At 44.5% G+C, this 18,508-nt stretch overlaps 1 protein-coding gene across 2 annotated transcripts in view; it reads right to left on the reverse strand.

Annotated features, from left to right (window-relative positions):
* Nucleotides 1-215: 215 nt before the first annotated feature.
* Nucleotides 216-18,508, reverse strand: part of DUSP3 (dual specificity phosphatase 3) — a 30,318-nt gene continuing 12,025 nt past the window's right edge. The window contains exons 3-4 of one of the 2 annotated variants that reach the window (XR_012642684.1): nt 10,727-11,307; nt 216-8,383 (exon numbers count right to left, since the gene is read on the reverse strand). Coding sequence is in view for 1 of the 2 variants with exons in the window: in XM_074978733.1 (XP_074834834.1) it covers nt 11,102-11,307 (206 nt within the window). In the remaining variant the exon portion in view is untranslated. Of the gene's footprint in view, nt 11,308-18,508 lie in introns of both variants that reach the window. The other variant, XM_074978733.1, reaches the window with a different exon arrangement.

An 18,508-nucleotide genomic window follows, 5' to 3' on the forward strand; every position in this document is an offset into this window, starting at 1 on the left:
ATAGCAGGTAACCTCAGGACTGACCCCCAGACTGGATGCACCGAACCAGATGACTGTGCAAGTTGAGTGCTGCGTTACTGTCCGTGGCCAGATGTGACATTCCCCTGGAGGACTGCTGCAACACCACTGTGTTCATCATACCAACTGCACCCTCTAGGCTTTGCTGTGCATTGTTCAAACATACTTGGTTTTTGCAAAACACCACAACACACGAACAACCTTAACTCTGGCCATTTATTTTGCACATCACAAAACATGAGCATTGTACATTTGACTGTTCTAATTGGTGTGATTCCCACAAAGCAGAATATAGCTTTTATTGGACACCAGGCTTTCTAACCTTCCAACCAAGGCAGAGAAAAAGAACCTGCTCCGTATACAAATGTGTACATCTTCACTAGCATCCTGTACAGAAAGCTGTTTCGCTGTAACCATTTTTTACAACCTCCGCAGTGCAAGAGCCTTCAAGTGCACATAAAAGGAAACAGTTATAGCTCACTGATAAACCTATACAGTTGCTAATCCCAGTGAATGGAAACAGAAAGCTGAGATTTTTAACGAAGTTAGCACAGCTTGTGTTTGTATGAATTTGCACCATATACCATATACTCTTTGTTATCCAGATCTTTACCAACTGGAATTCTCAGTTAACTGGAAAATTTCATGAGTGAGATATACATTTTTTTCTTTATTAACCAGAAAAACAATATGAAAAGTATCCAGAACATATTTCCAGTTGTAGTATTTAAGCTATAAAGGTTAGTTTATGGGGTGATATACAGCACGTTTAACTAGCAGCAAGAGAAAGTGTCAAGTAGTTCATACAGAGAGGTCAGAATAGGAAGAGCAAAGGAATCTTTGTACATCTGGGATCAGTCATTGATGCTGTGTGTATGAAAGCAGAATCAAGTTACATGTACAAATTGCCAACTACATGTAATGTGTGAAAATTTCTGACTAATAGTATATCTCTCTGTTAACCAGAAAATTTGATTAACCAGAATCCCCCATTCCCAATGTTTCTGGACAACACAGAATCTACTGTAAATAGATGTATATGCACAGGACTGGATGGTTTTTTTTTTTAATCGTTTGTGGGTTGTACTAACAAAATTTGAAGTTACATTTTAGACTTTCAACCCCATGTTCCTCTAGACAAACACTGTAGGGCAGAAGCTGCTCATTTGTGTTTAGGGTTGGAATATCCCAGACCATGAGGTTACTAATTTCCAGAAATAAATGCACAACAGTTACCACCCAGGCCTGTTCTATTTTCAGTTTTACACACTGCCAGAGCCCACGACAGGGACGCATGAACAAAATCATTTTAGTGCAAAACAGTCAAACTAATTAGAATAGAAATGGAGAAAATACAATTTTTGCTGCTTGTACTCAAAAGCTGAGCAAGAGCTCACTGCAAATATTTAATCCCTATCAAGCACTGACATGCTCACATCCTCCTGGTCAGGAGGAACATCCATGTGACACATTTTCAAGTTCGAGATGGCATAGTACTCAGCATTCATAGGGCACTTTTCATCTTCAAAGCCATTTGTAAACATTAATTATCCTCCACAGCATCCCTTGGAGCAGTGGGAGGGAAGTAAGTATTGGTTCCATTTTACAGGAGAAAGACAACCAGCTCACTGTCATACAATGAGTCAAAATGGAATTAGAACACAGCTGCTAGGATCACCTACCTTTCCAGCTCTGAACTCATTTTGCACAATATTTGCCATTTACAGAAAACCACTTGTTCACCATGCACAGTTGCAACTAGGGATGTAAAATCCCATTGAATTAGTCAGCTGGTTAACCAATGAAATGGGAGGGGCAACGAGGGGCACTGCTCCAGCTGGGCTAGAAAGCCCCTCCCATGGCGCACCCCAAGCAGCCCATCACGGATAAGGATTGCTCCAGGTGAGCTGGTGAGCCCCTGGCCACACTGCACCCCAGCTCCCAGTTAACTACAACCAATAAACCTCATCCCTAGTGTGACATTACTAGATTTTTAAATTGAATATGGAAGCCATTTATGTTATTGTCTATAATCTGCATTAGCCCTTGTGCCAGGTAGCCCAAGTGACGTGTCTAATGAAAGCTGGTAATGGCCTGAATCTGTTTATGCTACTTGTACATCTGTGCCATGTTTGTATGTTAAGGTACAGATACTGGCTCGATAACTGTATTAGAAATGTTTTAGAGCTAAGGTTACACAACAGGAGATGTGGTCACCTTCCCAGCCAGGATGATGGGCTTAACAACAAAGGCCCAGATATCGATTCAGCAAATGTATATGGACTGGGGCTTGCTGGCGAACTCAGCAACCAATGACAACATGCCACAGCAGCTCACCTCGTCAGGTGACCCTGCGTGGCCTAGGAAAGAAAAAAGAAATTTCCTTCCACATGGGGAAGGGTATACAGAAGACTCTGTGAATCACCCTTTGGTCTCAAGTCTTCATGAACTAAGCCTATGTAAACTGGGGCCCCACCCTTCATGAGGTGTGTTTTGTGAAACTTTCAAGAATCCGCATATAACATCACTGGACTACATCAATCGCTTCAATTGATGTATGTAATGTATCACTTTGCATTTTTCTCTCTGACCCTATTCTTTCTTTCTTTTCTTTCTTAATAAACCTTTAGATTTTAGATTCTAAAGGATTGGCGCAGCATGCTGTTTTCATAGAATCATAGAATTCTAGGGGTGGAAGGGACCTCAAGGGTTATCTAGTCCAGCCCCCTGCTTCAAGCAGGATCAACCCCAACTAAGTCATCCCAGCCAGGATCTTGTCAAGCTGGGACTTAAAAACCTCGAGGGATGGAGAATCCACAAACTCTCTAGGCAATGGATTCCAGTGCTTCACCACTCTCCTGGTGAAGTAGTTTTTCCTAATATCCAACCTACACCTCTCCTGCTGTAACTTCAGACCATTGCTTCTTGTTCTGCTATCTGACACCACTGAGAACAGTTTCTCTCCATCCTCTTTAGAGCTCCCCTTCAGGAAGTTGAAGGCTGCTATTAAATCACCCCGCAGTCTTCTCTTCTGCAAACTAAGTAAGCCCAAATCCTCTCCTCATAGGTCATGTGCTCCAGCCCCCTAATCATTTTTGGTGCTCTCCACTGAACCTGCTCCAGCACATCCACATCCTTTTTATACTGGCTGGCTCAAATCTGGATACAACATTCCAGATGTGGCCTCACCAGTGCCGAATAGAGGGGAATAACCACTTCTCTAGATCTGCTCACAATGCTCCTCCTCATGCACCCTAATTCGCCGTTATCCTTCTTGGATAAAAGAGCACACTGTTTACTCCAGCCTTATATCCAGCCTTTCGTCCACCATAAGCCCTAGGTCCCTTTCCATTATACTGCTGCTTAGCCCTTACTTTTGGGTAAGATCCAAGTATATATTGACCTGGGACTATGGCTGGACCCTTTGGGGACTGGAAGAATCTGTGCGGATTTAGTGAAATAGGTTCTAACAACCGCTCACCTGAGTAAAGGGGGTTGCTGGCTCTTGGCAGTTGAAGCGGCTGGACAATCTGTGGGTTTGCTTGTATGGCCAGTGGGGCTGACAGAGGTACTTTTGTGGCTGGTTTGATTTGCCTTAGTGAGGAGGAAATCACAGCCTGGACTGTAAGTGGCCCAGTTTTAAGCAATATACCCAGGATTGATTTTCTCAGCTGTGCCCAGAACCCCCGGTCACATTACACCTCGTTGCAACCACACCCGTTCATGGACTAACTTCTGGCTGCATGGTGCTGTTGCTGTGTGTCATGCAGAACTGCTGGACTTCTACCGTAAACATCTGTGTCCTAGTTGCACGGCCCAAAGGTGGTGATGACCAAAAAAAACCACAAAAAGCTCTGTGAATATTAAAATGAAGTCCCCGCGTTATCAACCCTTCCCCAGTGCCCCTGCAGCAGGGAAATGGCTGGGACACTTTTGATTCACTGTGAAGCATGAGGTGAAGGAGGAGGGTTGTAGATGAGGAGAAGCTAGTGAAACCAGTGTGGGTGTGAAACAAAAAAGGGAAGCGGTACGGACTGATTATGAACATCGAGAAAACAAAAACAATGGTATTTGGAGATAAGGAAATAGGAAGGAAGATCAGTGTAGACGGTATTGAACTAGAAAATGTAGAGAAGTTCACATATATGGGGAGCAACATAACGTATGATCTAGACTGTAAGAAGGAAATAGTGACCAGAACAGCGAAAGCAACAGCGAGTTTGAAGGCGATGGATAAGATCTGGAAAAGAAAAGCAATTACCTTAAGAACGAAGCTGGGCGTCTTGAAACCCTGTGTATTCAGCAGCGTGTTGTACGGATGTGAGACGCGGGTGATAACGAAAGATTCAAAAAGAAGAATACTGGCATTCGAGAGGAGTTGTTATAGAAAGATCCTGAGAATAGGATGGATGCAGAAGGTCACCCATGAGGAATTCTATAGGAAGATACAGCTGAAAGAGAACCTGCTGCAGAAGGTTATAAAATGGAAGCTACAACTGTTTGGACATATTTGCAGAATGAACGACGAACGAAAAAATCAAGACCCTGGTATTCAGCATAATCGATGGTTCGAATTGACTCCATGGCCTCTTGGGGTCTCTTCCAGTCCTGGTATTCTATGGTTCTATGAATAGGAGAGGCAGACCCCCCAGCGAATGGATAGATGATGTAGTAGATTGATGCAGAGCTAGTCTACAGAAACTAAGCCACTCTGAACTGGACAGGGAAAGATGGAAGGAAATAGTGAGAGAGGCATCAGACACCAATGGGCACTGAGCCCACGGTTATTGATGATGATGATGAAGCATGAGGAGAGTGTGAACAGCAATGATATTTTAGAGCCAGGGTGTGGAACCTTTTTTGGGTTGAGGGCCACATAAGAGAAGCAAAAAACAAAACAAAAACAAACAAAAAAACCCACAAAACCCCCCTCCTGTTCCAGAACCAAGGGATGGAGAAGGAGAGACAGGTTCAGGGTTTCCCCCAGGCCAGATTATCTCTTTTGGGTGCCCAGGGTGGGACCAAAAATGGGGGAGGGTCAAAAGATTCCCTGTGCGGGAGGGGGCTGCCAAGGTTGGGGTCTGGGTGGAAGGATGCAGGAGGGGGCTGGGGCAGCAGCTGGGGAGGGAGTCAGGAGAGGGCTAAGGATAGGGATCGGGGGGAAGGAGGGTACAGAAGCAGGTCTGGCATGGGGGAGGGGCACTTACCTCCCCACCTTGCTGCTGCTGCCCCCTCCCCTGGCTGTGGGAACAACATGGGGAAAGACTCCCTCCAGAGACTCTACTACTGGCCTCTCCCAGGCACTACCCTCCCGCTGCTCTGACTGGCCAGAATTCCTGCCAGTCAGCACATTGAAGGGGAGGTGCCTGGAGAGGCGGGGAAAAGGGCCTCTTCCAGGAGCTGCAGGTCCCCCAGGTGGAGAAGCAGGAGTGGCGGTGGCTGCTTCCTGACCCTGCCAAGCACAACTTGTAGCTGGATCCAGCCCACCAGGCTATGGGCTCCCCACTGCAGGCCAGATGCTGGGTATGGGAGGGCCAGGCCAGATCCTGACAAACCAGTGTCTGGAGGTCCCTTACACATTTTAGAGGACTCGCTGTCTCCTGGAGTTGCTTTTTGGTAAACCATCAACCAAACCCACATCACTCCTGCAAAGCAAAAAGCAATTGCTTTTGTTCTTGTTATATTGGATCTGACACGGCAAACTAACAGACCCTGTGGCACGTTTATGCCCCGAAAAGACACCGTCCCTTCACCGAAGCTCTAGCTATTGACTCGGACAAAAAGCAAAGCGCTGTTATTTCAAGATAAAACTTTTATCAGCCCATCCACATGACAAGGCATTCTTGGATACTGCTCAACAAATTAAGGCACACTCAGTAGCAGTGGTTAGCTCCATGCTCATTTCAGTACAAAAGGCCCAGTACTTTTTGGTACTTTTGTCAATTTCCTCTTGTGACGGAGGCAATCTCTATTTTTCTCCTTTTAATAAGATCTGTCAGCAACAGTCAAAGAGATGCACTAGGCAGTGTAAAGTGATTATGGAATTAAATTTAGAACCAAGAGCTCTTCCCAGACAGCTGCAATCTACTGAACGCTGTGCAACATTAACGGGCTTAATCAGAAAGAAGAGATGAAAGACTGGTGGAGCATAGGTGACATGACAAGTTACACTCTCGGTATATGAGCAGAACAAAGAGCCCAGATTGGAAGCAAGAATCAGGTTCATGTACGACTCCAATTACTCAGTAACTCACTGTGGAATGTAATGTTTCAGAGCTTGCTTTTGGGTTAACTCATTTCCCCCAGACATCTGTTATTCATCCTCAGCTGACACCAGATCTGTCAAGTTTGAACACCGAAGGCCTGGTTCTGATCTCATTTACACTTGGGTAAATCTGATGTTATCCCACTGAAATTAGTGGCATTACACCACTGCAAATGAACTCTGAAAAGCTCCTATCTGTCATATAAAAAGGCATAAGCAGGCCTGAGGGCCAGGATGGATGTTTCCATTCTTGTAGTACAACCAAGTTTCCCTATATTACAGCCTTAAACCCCACAAACATAAACACCAGATAGCCATATCAACCCCAACACGTGCACATAAGCTGGGAAGCTATGGAACCAGTAAACAGGGTCATACCCCTTGGCTCCAGCCTTATGAGAATGCTCAGGGTGGTACTTAGCCAGCGGGCGCATGCCCAATAAACAGCTAAGGGACAAAATCATTGCCAGGTCCCATCCTGGTGAGTCTCAGGGACTTCAGCTTCAGCAGTGCCCTGCATTCCCCCAGCGGGGGCCACGTCCAGTGTGGCCCCAGTGGGAGGCAACAGGGATGGGACTCCCTTTGGTAGAAAGAGGCATAAGCATTCCAAGTACCTCTTACTCCTTATATGCATTGCTCAGCAGTGTTTGCTTCCTAAGCAGTGCATTGTAATAGCCATGTAACAACCATCCAATAGCATTAACTCTGTAGTAGCAGTCAAGTCACAAGCTTAATAAACTGTCCCGAATCAACACAGAGTTGAAGCAAATCAATAATCCTGGTTGCCATGACCCTGTAAGCTGGCACTACCAGCAGAGGAAAATACATCTCCATATTCTTCTTATCTTTCTCAATTTCCAGTTTGCTTTAGTCATACACCAACAGCTGGCAAATCTCTCCATCTGCTTCTAGGTGGTCCATCAGGACAACAAAGAGCTGTGCAAACACTATCAAGGTCACAAAGCAGATGGATTCCGCTATTCCAACAAAAAACACTGTGATCCTTCTTGGATGTTTGTGATCAGACAGCCTGTTAGTAACTAAACTGATCCATCTAGGAGCATATGTGGAACAAAACTTAATGCCTATTCTCAAGAGCTGACTGGTGCCGGACAAGAACTGCCAAATCATGAGAGGTCAATATCGTTTAGCACATTACCAACACTCCCACTGCTTACTAGGCTGTTAGAAGACATTCAGGGGTAAATTGTAGCTAAATAACAGCACAGAACACTGAAAACTAGGACTGGTGGCTGCAAATAAAGTGTATGGAACCAAGGGAAGCTTGGCCACACTAATCGGAAGTGGTCATCTAGCTAACCAAAATCATGCCAGATTACAGGTTTTGCCAGACAAGAGATTCCAGGTTACAGAGGTTCAACCCGAAATATTTCCTTTGTATCTGTGGTGTCCAACATGCTAACCCCTGTGGCTATTTGACCAAACTGCTGTAGCTAGTTGGCTTGAACAATAAATATATTTTCAGAATAACGTGGCTAGTTCGCTTTAGAACTGGGTAGACACCATAGTATTAGATCACTCGTAGAGTTAGAACCCTAGCTTTTTAATAATAAATCAAAGCCTCTCGTGTGTGTGTGTGTGTGTGTGTGTGTGTGTGTGTGTGTGTGTGTGTTATTTGCATACACTGATGTAGGTAGAGAAATAAAGCTCTACTCCCTCAACAGAAACAGAAAATCTGCTTTCTCTGTAAACAAGATTGCAGTATGCAAACTGGAGATGAATTAAGGTAGAAAAGATAAGGCAGGGGCTCCTATTCACCATCTTTCATAATAGCAGAGAAATGGGTCACCAAGCAAACTGAAAGGCCATAAATTTAAAAATGTAATCAACAAGGCAAGACTTTTACACAAATGTAATTAAGCTGGGAAACTCACGACCACAAAAATATAGAAGCCAAGGTTTTAAAAAAATGCATTTAATATGAAAATAGTCTCTGAAGGATGCTTCAGAGCAAATACCTATGACTAAATGCACGATATTCAGTTGATGGAAGTCAGTAGACACTTACCCGATGTGTGGATTTTTCCATCGTGACCTATTACAAGGCCATCTTTCTGCATAAGCCTCTGACACTGGCTGCTGGAAGAGACAGTAGGCTGGTATGCCACTTGTACAACTGAAGCAACCCCTGTTTTTGAACAGATAAGTCACAGGCCCCATAACCCAACCCACAACTTTCTTGAACCCAAAGTATAAAACATATTAAAATAAAAAAACAAAAAAGCAGTCCAGTAGCACTTTAAAGACTAACAAAATAATTTATTCACGGGCACATTCTCATGTTCCTCAACTAACATCATATATGCCATCATGTGCCAACAATGCCCAGATGCTTTGTATATTGGACAGACTTCAAACACTCTTAAACAAAGAATTAATGGGCATAAACCAGACATAAAAACACTCCTGATTCACAAACCTGTCAGCCAGCACTTTAATGGAATGGGCCATTCTGTTACTGACCTGAAAGTCTGCATTTTACTGAAGAGGAATTTTCACAGCAGTTTGGAAAGAGAGGCTGCTGAACTCTCTTTTATATTCAAATTCGACACATTTACACGTGGTTTGAACCGGGATGGGAATTTTCTAGGTCATTATAGGGGCTCTAATGCACACTTTGCTTTATCTAATTCTTGATTCCCCGCCCCGGCCTTCTGCCCCTCTGCTCTCTCACGTGCTCACCTTGATAATATTTTTCTGATTTGTCAATCTTGATTACTGTGTTTGGTTCTCTGTGCCTTAAATACTGAGTCTGTTCTGGTATGGCTATGATCTGAAGAAGTGGGCCTGTCCCATGAAACCTCATCACCTAATACATTATTTTGTTAGTCTTTAAAGTGCTACTGGACTGATTTTTTGTTTTGATACTATATAGACTAGCACGGCTATCTCTCTGTTAATATTAAAATAAAAATAGTTGAGGAAAACACACATAGCTAAGCCATCAGAATATACCAGAAACACCCCCCAGTGCTGAGAACTGTGTGCCTCAGTAATACATGAGCTTTTCTTACTTACGTGATATGATTCTTTAAATACATAAAAAGGCACCGAAAAACTGAACAAATCCATTCTGGTTCGGACAGCAATACCAGCAACTCAGAATGCAGCAGTGAGGTCTTCCCTATGCATACAGCACTGAGCTGGTCTATAACATTATGCTTGCACTCAGTCACACACACATTTTTTTATTTTCTGTGATGCTACCGACTAAATAGGGCTACTCCCTCACATACGCACACTGTAAACACAGCTCCCTCTCCAGACGCTGCCTGTGACTCAATGGGGCAGCGCCTAAGGGCAGGTTTATACTGGACCTTAAAGTCGATCCTAAATATGTAATTCCAGCTACGACAATTGTGTAGGTGCAATCAACATATGATCAACTTATCTGGCTCTCCTAGCTGATGGAGATGGAGGGAAGTAACTCTCCCACTGTCCTCCCTTATTCCTCACAATCTCTGATTGTTCGATTTTATGCGTCCCCACTAGGCGCACGAAACGGAACCCTGTAAGATTGACCCTGAGTGTGTCGGTCTCCTGATAAGCATAGATGTACCCTAAGAGAGGCCACAGGTATCAGCCACTGGGAAGTAAACATGATGGACCACGGGGCTTCTTTCTGTTTAAACACAAACAACACAAGCCAAACTCTAGCCGGGCTGTGCTGTCCCTTACAATGAGCATCTTCCTGGAAGCAATCAGCGTGCATGCTTCTTGAAGAAAAAACATTCGTGTGAGAAGAGACATTTCAGGTTTAAGCTTTGCTGGGTCAATACAGACAATAATGAGTAGTGTTCCTGCTAAGCTGAGCACTTGGGCGGCCACCCAGGAGAGATTCAGGTGCTACCCAGCTGATTACCAGAGCATCCACAGCTGCCCACAGGTGGCAGAATGTGTTTTTATTGGTGGTGCACATCCGCACATGCCTTGTGCATAAAATTTATTCTACCCATGGACGGAAATAATTAGAGAGAACACTGATAGCGAGGTTAAAAAAAAGCCTGAATTCCCTCACATCCCAATGAGCAGCCAATTCTCTATATTTTACTTTTCTCTCTGAAGTTTAAGATGAAAAAATAAAGCATTCTTGTTTCTACTTAATAATAAACACAAATGACTGATATACAAACTCTATTTACAACGGGCCTTGTATTAACATTAGACACCAGGTGGCTTTACCGCCACATTCAAGCTCCGTCAGTGTATTGTACTGCATACATCCGTACCACACACAAAGCTAGAAGCACGAATAGGGGAGAGCACACCAGTGTTTGCATATATACTTCTCTGACTCAGGAAACTCCTACACTCAGACCTTAGGCACCTGTGAGTGTGTGCGAGATACACTTTTAAAAACAAAGTACTCCAGTGAAAAGCAAGTGAAGGGAGGTGCCCTTCCGCTCTTGGGCACCCACGCACCTGAGCTGAACGGATGGGAGCGAAGGACAGGAAGCTTAAATAAATGACATCCAACGTCACCGCAAAGCACATCCATCATGGGACCTCCAGCAGGCTCGGAAACAAGCGTGTGTGCTGACAGCGGACGCCTTCTTGGCGTGATCCCTCTGAAGAGCTTTCTTTAGTGCAACAACTCCTAGGAGCGATGGAACTTTGTGCTATTGTAAAAGACAGACCCAGAGACATGAGAGATACTTTCACTATACAAGGGGAAGGGACTCGGCCTTCCCCACGCTGCATGACCTGGCCTGGCAGTTGGAGTTGGGTTTGCTAAAGCACCAAACGTGCGCCCTCTGACAGTGCGGAGAGCTCAGCTGAGACGCTGCAGCTCCTCAGTTACAGCTTCAGTTTTCCCTCCTTCACTAATCTCTCGTTGAGCTGGCAGAGCTGCTTCAGGAAGCCATCATTGGGCCCGATCTCCCGCTTCTGCCGGACAGCGCTCACCGCAGACTTGACATCCATGTTCTGGCGGAGCATCAGATAAGCAATGACCAGCGTTGGGGAGCGGCTGTAGCCTTCGCGGCAGTGCACAAACACCCGGCCTGCAAGGGAGAACACACCGAAAACAACAGGTTACAACTGAGACTGCGGTGGGAAGCGCTACAGAAACAACTTCGTAAGCGGGACGAATGAACAGAGTAACACTGGGCCTTCCTTCCACAAGTGACCGAATTTTGAATGGGCTCAGCTAGACGACCGACACTGTGTGTTTGTTAGTTGCCATGCCACCATCCAAAACGACTGCTAAGCAACTGCATATCATAGACATCCATAAAACTAAAGCTGAAAATACCCTATTTGACTCCAAAGAGACAATCTTCCCTCTTTTGATCTGGACTCAAGTTAGCAGCTTGTAACATTCAATCCTGGGGTGGGGGGGGGAGGATTCTGCAATTTTACAATGGTTCCATAAGCAACAATTGCAGAAATTCCCCACGACTAAGAACTCCCGAATTTCATGTGCTGCAGAAGGATCAATGTGGCAGAGAAATTAAAAAACACAATTAAAAGCACGCAGGACTGCAGAGGCGCAGTGTAAACAGTGACTCTGTGATTTGGCTATTACACATTTCACAAACAAGATCCACATCTCTGTTATGTGGTTACCCTACCTTCTCTGCCTCTACCTCTGCTCTGTCTCCTCCTGCTCCTGCCAGATCTCAGTTTCTGAAGTCACATGGACAATGTTATGTGCTCTCCTTGTAGAGAGGCTGCCCTTTCTACATATGGCACACAAAAGAAGGCAATGGTCTGCAGCCCCAATAGCTAGCAAAACCACATTACAAAATAGACCTGCACCAAGAGCAAATGGAATGTGGCCAGCTGACTGATACGGGGTTCTGAATGCTATTACTCCTGCTACTGGTGGTGAATGTGCTGTAGGTAAATAACTAATAAATGAAATAAAAATATCACTGCTAGTGTTCCCCGGAAGCTGAGCACTTGGGTGGCTGCCCAGGGGTGATTCAGGGGCCCTCCAGCAGATTAACACAGCACCAACAATTCCCACAGATGGCAGCATGTGTTTCTACAGGTGGTGCACATCCACTCATGCCTCAGCGCACACAACAAGATTTATTCCACCCACAGATGGAAAAAATCTATTCTCCCCATTCGAACCCAAGCTGATTTGCTCTCAGGTGGCTCCTCACTGGCCCATGTGTCTGAAGACAGAACCTTTCCCTAACCACGGCAGAGTTGCTAACCCTGACAAAGCTGGCGCAGCAGTCAGAGGACAAAGGACTCGCACATTCTGCTCATGAAAGTCACCCACCAGCAGAGGAAAGACCCTTGGGATATTTGCCTTGGGCTAGCGAGAACCTAGAGGGAAATTTTAGGGACATCACATTTCAACCTTTGTGTTAATTGGAAGGCGGGTCTCCTCACCCCCATCCTTTGTGTCTGTAATATTTATTATTTGAACTCGGTGCCACGTCCCTTCCCAGCTTTGCTCACCATTCCAGTACCAGAGAGCCTGGTGACTTGTCTGTAATAGGAAGGCGAGTGGAGCCAATGAACTTCCAGCCCTGTCGTAGACTACAAATCATTTAACAATGGATTTCTTTAATAACCAGACTGGACCTAAATTTAACCTCGCTAAAAGGCTATACTTTTTGAATAATGACTAGAAAGGTAGTGAGTTAACAGCACCTGAGACTTAAAGGGCCCTATCAGAGTTAACACGGGCACTGGCAAATCACTGAAAATTCAGAGTAAATTTGGCCCTATTAACACAGATTTCTGTGAGTGCCCTCCAAATTGAGCAAGCGTAGCAGGACTTCTGTGCCTCAGCTACAGTTCACCCAGACCTGCTAAACTCCCCTTCCCAGGGTGGGCCCATTTTCCTGACTCACAAAGGCTGTGTGTACACTACAAATATATCTTCAAAGTTGCTTACTTCGAAGTACAATTTCGCAGTATGCCACTTTGAAGCTGAGCATCTACACACACCCTACTTCGAAATTAAACTTCAAAGCAGAGCACTACTCCATTCCCGGGAATGGAGTAAGGACTTTGAAGCTGGGCTCCCTACTTCGAAGTTAACTTTGAAGCAAGGGAAAATGTGTGTAGACTCTCTGCTGGCTATTTTGATGTAGTGCCTAACTTCGAAGTTAGTTCCTAGCATAGGTGCACCCGAAGTGATTAGGAAGAAGTAAATTCTTCCTTTTGGGAGTTCATCAGATTGACTTAATTGTCAATCCCTGAATCCTGTCCTGCCAAATTAAAATATGTCAGAGGCGGATCTCACTGGACTTAGTAGAACAGGGGTCAGCAACCCCCAGCACAGGCGCCAAGTGTGGCATGTGAGCCGATTTTCATCGGCACGCAAGGCGGAAGCGCAACCCCCTCCCTGCTCTCCCATGCAGCTGGGATCTTGCTCAAAGCCTGTGAATTAACAAAAGACCAGCTCAGGCTACCAACCACCACCTACACAGTAAAGCTCTGCATCTTTATTTATTAAGGGAGCTGTGGTAAGGAGGACAATTAGTGACTTTAAAAAGTATCACCAGCACTCGCACAGTGCATAAAGGCCAAAAGGTCAAATTTCAGTATTCCGTCTCCGAAAGGCTGCTGACCCCTTTCCTAGAAGGTCTCTCCCCCATGCTGCAAAAAAACTCCAGCTGTTCAGCTGTGGGCTGAAAAAGTCTTTGGGAGTGTGTAAAGAAATATGAAGTAGGTGGAAATAACGAACTGACGAGAAACGCCAGCTGACTTAACTGTGCTCTGACCTTCTAAGATTTCAGTATATGGGAGGCCCATGTCACAAGCCTCGCTTTTGCAGCCTGGCGAAATTTATTTCAAGTGTTCCTGGGACTCCAGGGAGCAGCAAGGTATCTAATATTATACCAGGACTTCTGCTGGAAAACGCTTAAGATAATTTGGTGCAGCAGAAATTCCAGGGGGCACATCTCATAACTAGATAATCCATCTGAAGTGAATAGTCTCGGAGGGGTAGCTGCGTTAGTCTGTATCTTTGCAAAACAAAGCGGGCAGTGCTGTAGCACCTTAAAGACTAACAATATTATTTATTACTGGTCATTCAATATTATTTATTAGACCCACTTCAGATTCTGGAGCTAATTGATTTTCCTCGCAGTTCTGCTCCAGAATCTGACAAAGTGGGTCTTTGCCCACGAAAGCTTATGCTCCAAAATAGCTGTTAGTCTATAAGGTGCCACAGGACTTCTTGTTGTTCTCAAAGATACAGACTAACATGGCTGCCTCTCTGATACAATTCCAGAATAACATCTCTACGCTACAGGGAATCCCCAAAATAAGCCAAACTTATTCCAAAACAAAAAGCAGTCTAATCGCACTTTAAAGACTAGCAAAACAATTTATTAGGTAAGCTTATTTTTGCTAGTCTATAAAGTGCTACTTGCCTGCTTTTTGTTTTGATAGTACATAGACTAGCACGGCTCTCTCTCTGTTATTATTCCAAAATGGTGCATCCACACACAATAGAGCCTATTTCAGATTAGAGCCCCTGGAAGTGCTGTTTTGCCATACACTACTTCCAGGGGCTCTAATGCAAAATACTATGTCTACACAGCAGCTTTTTTTTTAAATAAACTATTCCAGAATAGCTTACTTCCAAATAGCCCCTACTCCCTGTCTACACAGCCCCTGTTCTGAAACACCTATTTGGAAATAGCTGGTATTCCTCGTGGAATGAGGTTGACCAATTTCGAAGTAAGCCAACTGCTATTTCAAAATAGTGGTGGTGTTGTGTAGACACTCGCTAAGTTATTTTGAAATAATTTTGCTGTGCAGTCATACCCTTAATGCCCTGATAGTTTCACTCAAACTAAGGACTGTAACATTCAGAGGCTAACTCTGCCTCTGTGCAGGCTTTGGGGCCTTGGTAAAGTTTCTAATCTTCTCCTGGTAAGGAACTTGTATAGACAGGCCCACTTCACGTCAATCAATTGGTTGTCACAATTGTCGTCCTTCTGTACTTCTCACTTCATGTGTGTGTTACAGAATCTTAAATCACGTAATTTACACCCAGTCCTACGGGGCATCTCCAACTTTAGCCCACTAGGAAAAAAGAGAAAGTTGATGCATTTCACTTTACATCTAATGAGTCAAGTAACGAGCAGGGGGCCCTAATGGCAGGTACAACCAGGATGGCCAACCTCTCTCTTCCTCCTCCAGTTACAAACTCGTCTTCCTTGCACGGTCAGTAAGTGTTGACTGGGTCATTGTCAGTTTGTTATTATGGTTAAATTGGGGATTTGAATACAAAAGACCAGAGTTCCCTGCAAGCTGAGTGCTTGGGTGGTTGCCCAGGAGAGGTTCTGGTGCTGCCCACCTGATTAGCCGAGCGCTCACAGCTGGCAGCCTGTGTTTTGCATTGGTGGTACACATCTGCACTTGGTGCAGGTAACAAAATGTATTCCACCCACGGATGGAAGAAAAGAGAGGGAATCCTGCAGAAGACTCCCAGACATTGAATTCTCCAAGATTTTGACCTGTCATGTAACCTTTTCAGACTCCTGTGCTATGGTTTCTGCCTCTGTGAGGTATGAAGGAGACCCGAGGGGAGAAAGAAGTGGCAGTGAGTCAGTTCTGTTCAAATATCCGAAAATGTCAGTGAAAACCTTCTGCCTTTGAGGGAGCTTTTAGTCCTGATCTGCTATCCTACTTTCTGAGCACTTGTGTTCCAGCTAAAGATGACCAAGTAAACAACAGATGAACAATGAATCACATCCTAGAAGACTTGCCTGGCTTTGGTAACGAGGGTGCAGATAGCAAATGTTGTTCAGTATAAAGAAGTGTTAATTAATTTGCAAACCATTTGGGAATATATTGGTTTGACTCCTCATTTCCAGCAGAGGGGAAAAAGAACAGAATCTGCAGGGGGAAAGGGAGTAAATGGAAAGCAACGGACACAGCAGAATTAGTTTTTTTCAAAAATCAACAACTTTGTGATCACTGAAGTCAGCAAAATAAATGGAATACCCTCCTAAAATCACTGTTCCATGCAGGCAACTGCTCCAGCTGCCACCTGGACGTTGTGTGACCACGAATGGGAGAGCAGCTGCTTTATATGCGAATGGGGGAGGAACGGACACCAAAGTACTCTTTCTCATATAGTGAAAGTGTTTATAAACCTCAGTTTGAAAGGAACAATCATACAGCAAGGGCGACTTCCCCATTTTTGACACCTGCAGGAATGACACACATCCTACTTAATTTGCTTCATTAAGCAGGGCCGGCAACCAAAATCGCAAGACGACCCATATTTTTAAATTCAGTAAAAAACTCAGTAATTCAAGAGCCGCAATGCATGTCAATACGAGATGGTGCTTAATAAATAAAGTCAAACCATACTTTTGGTAACCCCTATTTTAAGAACAGCGCACACATAATGACTTGTAACGCGATCCATCTTTACTGCAGCATGTTCACCATTTACCGAAAATAATCAGGAGGGTTTTTTTCTTTTCAGCTTTGCAATTATAAAATCGGGAGCCACAAAGAATCCTTAAAAAGCCGCATGTGGCTCCAGACTCACAGACTGCAGAATCCCTGTGCTAGGGACAGGTAGCCCTTTTTTTTCCTTTCATTTCCTCTGCACCCCCTCCACGCTACTATATAAACCCTGGATTCTGTTTTTCCTCTCCATTTTCATCTGGAAGAATGCCTAGTGCCTAATACCCTATGCCAGGGTAATCAATTATTATTTTGTCAAGGTCCATATTTCCTGATCGAGGTATAATCACAGTGTCTGTGAGCCCATCTGTACAAAAACAACAACAGTAAGTCAACAAAAAGATTTTGTTGTGCATTCCAAAGCATCTGGTAGTCCAGATGTGCAGCACCTGTAGAAACATATACTGCCAGCAGTGGGTGCTCTGTTAATCAGCTGAGGGACACCTGAATCTCTCCTGGGTGGCCGCCCAGCTTAGCTTACAAATAATACAGGTCAGGACCCACACAATTACATCACCATGAAATTTCAGATTTCAATAGCTACCATCACAAAATCCTATGACCTTGAAATTTATCAGAATGGACCCCATGGTCTGCCTACTGACCAGTGTTCCCTCGAAATTTTTCCATCCCTGGGTAGAATAAATTTTATTATGTGCACCAAGGCATAAGGGGATGTGCACCACCGGTAGAAACACAGGCTGCCCACTGTGGGTGGCTGTGGGTGCTCTGCTTATTAGCTGGGAATTGCCTGCATCTCTCTTGGGCAGTCGCCCAAGCTCTCAGCTTACAGGGAACACTGCTACTGACTACCTCTATCCTATGCTTAGGGCCTGTCTACACAGGGTAAGGCTTTTTGTTTTCGTTTTTTTCCCAGAAAAACTTGCATCTACACTGCAAAGCTTTTTATTCTGGAATAACAGGACATTTATCTCAAAAGAATAACTCCGCCAAAATGAATGACTTTCGCTGACTCCCCCACTTTCAATTTCAAAACTGACTCCATGTTTTCCAACCAGAGGTAATTACGACTTAATTGGTCTCCAGGGAGGCATACCATCATTGCTCTTATTTCGAAACTGGGCTTTCTAGGGTGAAGGCTCCATTTCAAAATGCTCTTGTGGTGTGAACGCTCTTTTCAGAAATAACTCATTTTGACATTAGAATGTGGAAATAAGTTATTTCTGAGAAACCCTGCCGTGTCGACGTAGCCTAAGGAAATGTCCCACTCTTACACGCATTATTTGCATTGGATTTGCATCTCTAATATTAGTTTGTGATTGGAGTGTTCCCTTTGGAATGTCCATCCTGACTCTGAGTTACTTCCCAGATTTCCCATTCTGATCCACTAATATGTTTAGGGCATATTAAAGCCTCTCTTCCTTGCACACCATTTCCAACACTATTTTCCTTCACTCTTTCATTCCTAAAATGCCCCAGGTGTTTTACTCTCCCCAAATCACCCTCTCCTGTGGCAGTTTCACACAATGAGGGGCCCAGTTTCCGGAGAGCAAAGTCTTCATTCTATATTCAAGTGCTCTAAATGCCTCACCAAGAAATCTAAGGCCAAGTCTACACTGCACCTTAAAGTTGGCCGTAGATACACAATTCAAGCTATGGCAATGGGGTACCTGGAAGCGACATATCTATGATCAACTTATCCTCACTGAGGAAGGTCGACAGGAGAAACGCCCCTACTGACCTCCCCTATTCCTTGAGAGACTGAGGAGCGTAGGGTAAACAGTCAACCCCTGATTGTTCAGTTTCACACATCCCCACTAGATGCACAAAATTAAACCCCAG

Source organism: Carettochelys insculpta, chromosome 28 (assembly GCF_033958435.1).
Source record: "Carettochelys insculpta isolate YL-2023 chromosome 28, ASM3395843v1, whole genome shotgun sequence".
Lineage (NCBI taxonomy): Eukaryota > Metazoa > Chordata > Testudines > Carettochelyidae > Carettochelys > Carettochelys insculpta.